General features: G+C 44.6%; 1 protein-coding gene across 1 annotated transcript; it reads left to right on the forward strand.

Moving 5' to 3' along the window:
- Nucleotides 1-6,389: 6,389 nt before the first annotated feature.
- Nucleotides 6,390-8,101, forward strand: LOC115781915 (relaxin-3 receptor 1-like). Its single transcript, XM_030731851.1, has one exon. The coding sequence runs from the start codon at nt 6,484-6,486 to the stop codon at nt 7,669-7,671; it is 1,188 nt and encodes a 395-aa protein (XP_030587711.1). The 5' UTR covers nt 6,390-6,483; the 3' UTR covers nt 7,672-8,101.
- The last annotated feature ends 2,075 nt before the right edge of the window (nt 8,102-10,176 follow it).

The raw sequence follows: 10,176 nt of genomic DNA on the forward strand, positions 1-10,176 counted from the left end.
CTCCAGGCAGAGTGTAACCGAAGTTCTGGTGGTGGTGGTGGTGGTGCACCACATGCAGGCAGTTGTAGAGTTAGTGTTTTAATAAGACAGCTGAACGTGTTACAAATGGGCCCTGCTGAGCAAACTGTGGAAAGACATGCTAGGTCAGAAAGATGTGAATGCATCTGTGGGGCTTTTGCCCCTTCATTCAGAAAAGCACTTGTGAGGTCAGACGCTGATGTCCTAGTTCATCCCAAAGGTGATCTGCATAGAGCCCTGACCTCAATCTTACTGGCCAGTCAAGTTCACACCAAATGCATCCAACTAGCTTTTATGGACTTTTTGGGGGAAGGTCTGTTTGCCCGAACAGATAAAGGCCTGTTCTCACAAAGCTGCAAGCACAGAATTGTCCAAAATATCCAGTGAATAGAAATCTTAATACTTGAGTTTACTAAGAGGCTCAGGCCAACCCCAGAAAAACAGCACCACAGTATCATCCCGCTTCCAAGCTTCATAGTTGGCACAATGCAGTCAGGTAGGTGATGTTCTGGTGTTCATCCAATCCCAACTCATCTATCATACTGCCTACCCTCCCCAGAACATGTTTCCACTGTTCCAGAGTCCAGTTGCAGCTTGATTTACACCACTCCACCCGACACTTGGTGATGTAAGGTTTCCGTGTTGCTGCTCAGCCATGGCAAACTGTCATGAAGCTCCCGGTGCAGTGTTTGTGCTGATAATGTCAGAGCTTTGGAGCTCTGCGTGAAAGTCGTCACTGCTCTGGCGATTCAATATCTGCACTCAGTGGCCCTGCTCTGCAACTTTACATGATCTGCCACTTTATGGGTGGGTTGCTGTGCTTCCATTTTACAATACCAGCCGATCATGGAATATCTAGGAGGGATGAAATGTCAGAAACTGCTGTCACCAAGTTATTGAATTTCATAAACATTCAAAGGTCATAGAAAATCAGTCAGATAGTCATTGATCAGTTTTTATTAACCTTTATTTAACGAGAAAGTAAAACATTTTAGATTAACGGGGTGTCTAACATACTTCTAGTGTGTGCTGATTGGTCACTTAAGGATTTAGGACAGGATGTCCTCCCACCATGTTTCCAAATGATTACTCTAGCAGGTGCTGGGAGAGCAGATAAACCTCAGCAGAAACTCGCTCGCTTCATTCCCAAATGAAAATGGAGGATGCCATAAAGCACTTCATGTTGCTGTGACTTCCCTAATCTGCACAGAAAGCTGTTTTACTACAACAGGAACCTGGCAAACATCTAAAAATGGAACTGTATCTATTGTCTCGAGCACATCCATCAAAAGTGTGAACTGTGTGACTGAATTTCTGTATTCGTGAGTTACCTTTATGACATCAAAATGTTCTCTACCTAAGAACCGAGGAGAAATATTCTCTTTGACTCCTGATGAAAAATCTAGAATCAGTTTATCCAAATATTCTTCTTATCCTCGGATTAACAGCGGGACATGAGACGTCTCACTCTCACTGAAAAGATCACTTTTTGTGTGCATGTTGTGTGAGTACAGATAAACTTTTCCTCTTCAGCAGATTTATGGGTAGTGAAGCAAGCAGAGCATGCTGGTACCTCATTCAAACAGAAGGGCGCTCTCACACTTGCACAGCTGGGCTTCATCAGGTAAACGGCTGATCTAATAATCTGGATTAAATGATCCACATGCACAAATCCCTAATTACTCATATTAACCTTTTCAGATATGTGAGGTATTTTTCTCTTTCTCCCACAACAGCCGCAGGGTACTCGGTGTGAATCGCCTGTGGAGGAGATTTTAAATGACAGCTGATGGCCGTGAATGCGTCTGTTTCTGAATAGCAGGAAGCCAAACTGAAGAGGTTTCATTGGCTGATGCAGCTGTGACAAAAACAGTTTGAAGCTACACTGCAGAAGTTAAAAAAAAAAATCCTCTTCTTTCTTTTCTTCAAGACTTCATACTATTTGAGAAGAGATCAAAATTTCACACGGCACCCTACAGCGGCCCTCTTTGATTAGTGAACTTGAACTAATTACCACTCAGTTTTCAGTAGAAGTTTTGAGAGTGGGCTTTCTCTACTCAAGTTTTGGCAGTTTGCTCTTTGGGAACATTGAGATGTGTTAGTGCAGTCTCCCCAGAAGTGGACGTCCCAGCAAATTCACCCCAAGCTCAGACCATGCAGCAAACCCAAGAGCTCCATCTCAGACTCTACAGGCCTCACTTAGCATGTGAAAGGTTGAAGTATATGACAGCCCAATTAGAAACAGACTGAACAAGTTTGGCTGTTTGGAAGGGCTGCAGCAGAAAGCCTCTTCTCTCTGAAAGAACATGGCAGCACAGCTCAGGTCTGCAAAGCTGCATCTGTACAAACCACAAAGACTTCTGGAGCAAACGAGACCAAAGTGCAGATGTTTGTGCTGATATGCTGAGTCTAAATGTGCTGCTGTGTACTATGGATGAACACCTCAGAGCAGCTGTCAGCACGGTGGAGGAGGATCTGGGCTCCCTGCAGTCACTGAGTGGACCGTGAACTCCTCTGTAGACCAAAGTATTCCAGAGGCTCACGTGAGGCCGTCTGTCCCACAGCTGAAGCTGGGACCAAACTGGGTCACCAACAGGACGATGATCCAAGAATGAAGGTGCTGCAACGGCCCAGTCAGAGTCCAGACCTCAGCCTGTGGGGGGGCCTTCAGAGAGCTGTGCAGGAATGAATGCTGCAAACCTCACTGAGCTGAAGCTACGCTGTGAAGGAGAGTGGACCAAAACATTATCCTGATGGTCCCTCAGAAGACAAACCTCCTGAACTGGAAAGAGAAACAACCTGTCAGTGCCTGAATCTGAATCATCTGCAAAGAAACTCGTGACCACCACCTGCCTTTCTGTGTAACCTGACCACAGTAATCATAGGAAGTGTGATATAATCTATTATTTTGATTTATACAAATATTTACACCTCTCATTCCTAAAACTAACTTCTTACTAAGTATAACAGAAAAAACTGTAATGTGATATATTCAGGATGATATTCCCTCATTTACTCGGTTTTCCTTCATCAAATACTGGCCATACATACCATATTTCACAAATATATAGTTTTTTTTTGTTTGTTTGTTTTTTGGGTGGGGGGGCTGTTTGAAAAGGGAACACTAACAATGCAACAGTGTTTTTCTTTTTGTGTGCTTTTGGTTTTGCACAATAAAAAAAAAAAAACAAACAGCAACACAAAGCGCTTTAGCGTCGTTTCCTGCGTGTGTGTGGGCATGTGGGTTCAATCCTGCCACAGTTCTCAACTCAGATGTACTGGAGTAAAATCAATGAAGCCCGGTGACGATCAGAGGAGAGGATGATGGGAAAATGTCGCTGTGTGCCAGCTGGCTGCTGGACCTGCACCTTATCTGTGTGTGGATTCATTAAGTGAACGAACATGTGTCGGGTAAGTAAGCCACTTAAATCACTGACTGACTTAAATGCAATTAATGACAGCTTTTAGTGGCTGCTGAACACATCCTGGCATTAAGCTGTTAGAATAACCCATCACTGATTGGTAAGTGTAGTTCTGGAAGCACTTAGTCCATTTTCCCAGTTCCTCTACTAGGACAAAAGATGTCCTAAATTTATTAAAATAATGGTAATGAAAATTTCCAGCTGTCAGCCTGTTGATATAAAAAAAAGTCAAACTAAATCTTTAAACTGCTTAATCTCAGATGCACTGTCTCCTGCTGCCTTCATTTTTTTGACAGCAATGTTTGAAATAATTATTAAAATGAAGTCAGGCTGAATAATGTAACTAATTTATAGTTTATACCGTGCTGTTTACAGAAAGTTTCCAAGCTATGGGCAATTTTGATTAAGACAGAATTCAATGACTTGTAAATTATCTGAATTCTTATTTAAATTAAAAATGGTACAAAAACATCAAATGTTGAGAGAGAATGATAGATTGTTGGAATCAAATTGAAATGAGCGTGTCTGTTTATGATTCCTCTCCCAACTCTTTCAGACTGGAATATGTTGTTCAGTGATAGAAAATAAAGGATATTTAACATCATTATAAATAAGTAAAGATGTGCATGGCTTCGCTCCTGCAGATTCTATAAATCACAGTTCACAGCTGATAAAAGAAGATTATAAGAATTTCATTAAATCTCTCTCCTGAGAAAGATGGGCTGCGCTCCTACAGTGCTGTGAAAACGTCTTTGCCGCCTTCCTGATTACTTAGGTTTTAGCATATTTGCCACGTTTCAGATCATCAGACAAATTGTAATATTAGACAAAGATAACCTGAGTAAAGGCAAAATGCATTATTAAAGGGTAAAGTTATCCAAACCTGCCTGCCCTGTGCGAGAGAGTCATTGCCGCTCTCGTTAATCATGAACTGACTCTGATTAAACATGTTTGGAAAGCTGAGTTCAGCCTTGCTGCCACACTCAGACCTGATCACTGCAGACCTGCTGAATGAAGAAATCCCTTAAATAGAAGCTGTCTGAAAAAGTGAAGCTAAAAGATCTCAGAAAGCAGCACATCATCCACGATCTAAAGAAGCAGCTGAGGAACAAAGTCGCTGACATCTATCAGTCTGAAAGGGTCACAGAGCCATTTCTGAGGCTTTGGGTCTCCAGAGAACCACAGTGAGAGCCGTTATCCACACATGGAGAAAACTTGGAACACTGGGAACCTTCCCAGGAGCGACCAACCTACCAAAATTGCTCCAAGAGCATCGAGAACTCATCCAGGAGGTCACAGAAGAACCCAGAACAACATCTAAAGAACTGCAGGCCTCACTTGGCTCAGTTCAGGTCAGAGTTCATGATTCAACAACCAGAAAGAGACTGGGCAAAAATGGCCTCCATGGGAGAGCTCCAAGGAGAAAACCACTGCTGACCAACAAGAACACAAAGGCTCGGCTCACATCTGCCAACAAACATCTGGATGATCCCCGAGACCTCTGGGAAAATATTCTGTGGACTGACGAGACAGAAGCTGAACTTTCTGGAAGGTTTGAGTCCCGTTACATCTGCAGAAACTAACACAGGGTTTCATAAAAAGCACCACCAGTCAGACATGGTGGGGGGAGTGTGATGGTCTGGGGCTGCTTTGCTGTCACTGATGGAACCATGAACTCTGCTACCAGAACATCCTGAAGGAGGACGTCCGCCCATCAGTTGGAGCCCTGAAGCTCACTTGGGTTATGCAGCAGGACGATGATCAGACACACAGCAGCAGGTCCACCTCTGAATGGCTCAAACTAAATGAAGGTTTTGGAGCAGCCGAGCGGCTGAATTCAAACAATCCTGCAAAGATTGGGCCTGAGTTCCTCCACAGTGATGAGAAACGCTCACTGACAGGTATCACCAACACCTGACTGCAGCTCCTGCTGCTGAGGGTGGAACAACGTGTTATTAAGTTCAGGGAACAATGACTTTCTCACAGCACCTTAGAAAAAGGAGAAAATGTTTCTATGCCATAATTACTATGAAAATTTTTATTTGAATTATTTAGTAGGTCGTTTTATTTTTTACTTTTTATTTTGCTTGAATTTGAAGATCTGACGATTTTCTGATATTTTATTTTAAAAGTGACTTTACTGTGTTAGATTCAGCTTTTAATTTATTAAAATTGATCATTTTATAAGTAAAAGCAGCGGCTCGGAGTAGAGAAAAGGAACCAGTTAATGTGATTCAGCTGCTGGATGCGGTGCACGCACGTCCAACTAGAAACCGAGCATGAGCAGATGGAAGCGGAGAGCGAAGTCTGAGCATGTTTGCATGGAGCCAAGTTTTAGCTGCTGTAACAGGACCCTGAAACTGTAGCAAAAAACAAACAAACAAACAAACAAAACCAGTAAATTGTCATTTTGATGGTAAATTGAAAAATGTACTTTTAAACCAGTATAATATAAAAATGGCAAAATCAGTAAAAATACTTGACTAATTTCCTTTTTGACTTTTAAAAAAATCCAGGTTTGATCTCATATATAATGATTATTTTTAGGTAATGAACCTAAATTTATAAAAATGCATGGTAGTAATTGATCGCAACCGAGGGAGGAGCTCAGAGCCGGTTACTGGATTAATTTTGTGTCCATATTCCATTTTTCCGTATTAGCAAACTTCCCACCATTGTGACAAAAAATCAAAACACTTCTGACTCTTTTTCTTTCTTTCTTTCTTTATCTAGTTTGGAGAAATAAAAATGAAAACTATAAAAAGGCAATGAAAGCTGATCTCACAGGAAACACTGAATGAAGGCCCTTCGCTCTCTGGGGCCGCCTTCTGTCAGTGACTGAGTGGCTCTGGTGACAGCCCAGTCTCCCGTCGGGCACGCGCCTCCGTGGGCACATACATAAAGTGAGGTGCGCGCACACGGCTCAGCAGTCAACCCGCAGGAGCGGCGGTGGGAGCACATCGGAGCGGGTTATCATGCGCAACGGGAGCTCCGCGCACCTCAGCGCGCTGGAAGCCTCTTCTCTCCGGGAGCGCAGGAGGTGATGCGGGATCTGTCTTCGGAGAGGATGGCGGAGCTTTGGAACCTTAGCGCCACGTCCTCGTGGAACCGGTCCACTGCAGATCAGAACCGGTTCAGCAGCCTGGATGACATCGACGTGCCGGCGGACGGCTCCCCAACTCTGCGCATCCTCATCTCTATCGTGTACTCAGTGGTGTGCGCCGCCGGGCTACTGGGAAACCTGCTGGTATTCTTCCTGATGAAGGCGCGCCGCGGGAGGAAGAAGCGTTCCAGCATCAACCTGTTCATCCTCAATCTGGCCGTGACGGATTTCCAGTTCGTGCTGACTCTGCCGTTCTGGGCGGTGGACACGGCTCTGGACTTCAGCTGGCCGTTTGGAAACGCCATGTGCAAGATTGTCCTCTCGGTGACGGTGATGAACATGTACGCAAGCGTGTTCTTCCTCACCGCTATGAGCGTCACCCGGTATTGGTCGGTGGCCTCGGCTCTGAAGGACCGGACCCGGCGCAGGGTGTGCCCGGTGCGCTGGGTAATCGTGGCACTCTGGCTCTCCGCTGTCCTCGCGTCTCTGCCCACCATGATCTTCTCCACGGTGAAGAGCGTGGCCGGGGAGCGGCTGTGCCTGCTCGCCTTTCCGGACGGCCAGTCGTGGTTGGCGCTGCACCACCTGCAGAAGATCTTGGTTGCCTTCGTGTTCCCCATGCTGATCGTCACCCTGTGCTACCTGCTGCTGCTGCGCTTCGTCCGCCTGCGGAGCATGAACAACAACCAGGTGAAGCGCAGGTCCAGAGTCACGCGCTCCGTCACCATCGTGGTCCTCTCCTTTTTCATCTGCTGGATGCCGAACCACGCCATCACCTTCTGGGGCGTGTTGGTAAAGTTTAACGTGGTGAACTGGGACAAGACGTTCTACATGGTGCACACCTACATCCACCCGGTGACCGTGTGCCTGGCGCACACCAACAGCTGCCTGAACCCGGTGCTTTACTGCCTCATGCGCAGGGAGTTCAGGAAGAAGATGAAGGATCTATTCTGGAGGATCTCTTCTCCCTCCGGTGCGAACACCTGCCACTTGCGTCCGTTCTCCGGCACGGTGAGAGCCGAGGCAGATGACACGCAGATCGCCATCCCGCTGAACAACGTGGAGACGGAAAACTGCAGGCTGTCGGTTTTAACAGACCAGTGCGGCACGGACGCGCTGCAGAAGTGAAACAAACTTTGAGAGAAAAAGACAAATCCTGCCTACTTCAGCGTGTGAATGATGTCGGGCTGATTTCAGCCACAGACGGAGCGAGAATGACTCCAGTTTTTATGGAATATGTTGCTGTTTTGTCTCAAATTAAGTTATTTATATAAACGATGAAATGTGGGCTCAGTATTTTTGCAGATGTGTAAAAAACGGTAGAAGAGCTGCTTATGGTACTTAAGATGTTTTCTGACTTTGCATCAAAGGGATTTATAAATTCTCACTGTTTAAGGGTGTGAACAAACTGAACCAGAACTGTGCGTAAATTACGCGGGGGTAAGATGTAGTGCGTAAAAGCACTCTGAGCGTTTTTCTGTCCTTCTGTTTCTTCTCCACCTGAGTCCTTAATGTAGGTCTCGCAGCGCTGTAACGCTAATGCTGGTGTTTGCTTTTGGAAAGCTGAGTTTTTGCTTCCTTTTTCTTTTCTTCTGTTTTTTTTTTTGTTTTTGTTGTTTTGTTTTGTTTTGGGTGGGGGGGGGGGGGGGGGGGGGGGGGGGTGACGTGCGCAGCCTCAGCGCGTCTTGCCGTGCCGCTTAAGTGTTCTCCGTGCAGACTTGCTGTTCCAGGCTGAGGGATCAGAGACCCGCAGTGGTGTGGGGGTGGGGGTGTCACCCTGCTTGTGCTGCTTCACTGTTTTTGGCGCTTGATGTGGCTGCTGTGTATTATATAAAACTAAGTGAATGTAAAACAAAACAAAACAAAAAACCTCCAATGAAACCTTAAAGATGTTTGGAGAATAAAACGATTCATTAGTGTTGGCATTAACTGAAGTGTCGGTGCTGTTTGGTGACTGATGACAGACCAATAGGCTGTGATGCTTCCAGGCACACTCGGGGGGAGGGTGGGGTGGTGCAGGCAGGAGCAAACACTTTTCTGGTGGTCTGAGAGTCATTTCTGCGGCTTGTAATATTGTAGGAATGAGTTCAGAACTTTCAGAATTCGCGTATCAGGCGTGACTCTGGTCCACGACTGTTTGGAGTGCGCAAAGACGCAAAAAGAAGCGCTCTTGCAGCTTCTTCCTCTGTCTCGGCAGGGCAGGTGGGGGAGGGAGAGAAAGGAAAAAAAGATGGCAAATCTTCTAAATCCATAAGAATAGATGCGTTTTTGGTCACTAATTCCTCGAATTTCCGCTGGTGCACCCACAGCTTAAAAACTCTCAACTGAGAATTTTTCTTTTCAGAATTTTCTGTGACTCCGAAACTATTTTGCATTTGGAATCTGGATAATTTTCCTCTCAGATGAACCGAGCTGTTCAGCATAAGAGGTGTCTCTGTGTGCCAGTAATAGCAGTAAAAATAACATCTCGGATTAGTAACACACAATATCTGAACAATTATGATTACTATTATTATTTGTGCACATTTGGTCACACAGCCACAAATTAAAAACAGGAATGAAGTAGGATTTTTTTTTTGACCGTGAGTTCGAGCATCTTGTGTAGTAATTCATGTAATTATATCCACCCTGCACCTCCTCTGCGCCTCTCCAGAAAGAAAAAAGTAATCAGTATGTTTTTCTCTCAAAAAGCCCGAAGATCGTGTACAGCACTGTCTCAGGCACTGGATCATGTTCTCGAGTTACAAGTCTATTATTTACTTGCTAAACTTGAGATAATGCTATCTGCCCTTGTTTTCAGTGAGCTTTGATAAGACGGGTCCTAAAAGTCGTTCCTCAACTGAGAAACATGTGAGACTGACTGAAACACATCAGACACATTAAAGGCTGTAACAAATATATGTATCTTAGAGGTTTACAGGTAATCTCTTACTCAAATAAAAGATGCAGATGGGACTTGAAATTTGACTGAAGAAAGCTCGAGTAAACCTGAGTCAGCAGGGATAATATTAAAAAGAGAAAAATTGGTAATAAATATGGGAACACGTACCCATACATATGTATGAGGATGTTAAAAGGAGACAATTTTGCTTTAAATTAATGTTTCTAAAAAAAAAAATCACCATGATGCAGGAAGTGAAGCATCTGACACTGAACATTTCTTGCAGGACAAACCTGAAAATGCCCAAATTCTGCTCACTAACAGGCTCATATTCTTGCTCTGATGTTCATACTGCTGCACCTTTCACCCTCTGTCTGAAGCTCACAGCCGCCGCTAAGTTCCTGTGCTCACTGTGATGATGCTGAACGTCACTGACAAGCTCTGTTGTCTCTTTTAATAATGTAAAAGCTGCAGAATCAAAGAGCAATGTTCACAAAAATCTCTATGGCCTGGCTTTATTTCAGGCATCTAACCCCAAACTCTGCTCCATTTTATAACTCGGTCTGATGCAGCGAGGCACTCACTCTGCATCGCTTACACATAATTATTCTCTTCTTTGCTCCTTTTAATATTTTTACCACAGATTTAACACACACAACTGGTCTCATCCTCTTTTGTGTTTGCTGGTTTCAGATGTGTAAAACAAACTAATAATTCTCTGTCAGGCTGACTTTGGAGCTTCAGTTTGGCAA

The sequence above is a fragment of the Archocentrus centrarchus genome, chromosome 6 (assembly GCF_007364275.1).
Source record: "Archocentrus centrarchus isolate MPI-CPG fArcCen1 chromosome 6, fArcCen1, whole genome shotgun sequence".
Lineage (NCBI taxonomy): Eukaryota > Metazoa > Chordata > Actinopteri > Cichliformes > Cichlidae > Archocentrus > Archocentrus centrarchus.

What these genes read in the sequence shown, in the direction of transcription:
- LOC115781915 (XM_030731851.1), top strand. Translation starts at nt 6,484, where the DNA reads ATGCGGGATCTGTCTTCGGAGAGGATGGCGGAGCTTTGGAACCTTAGC.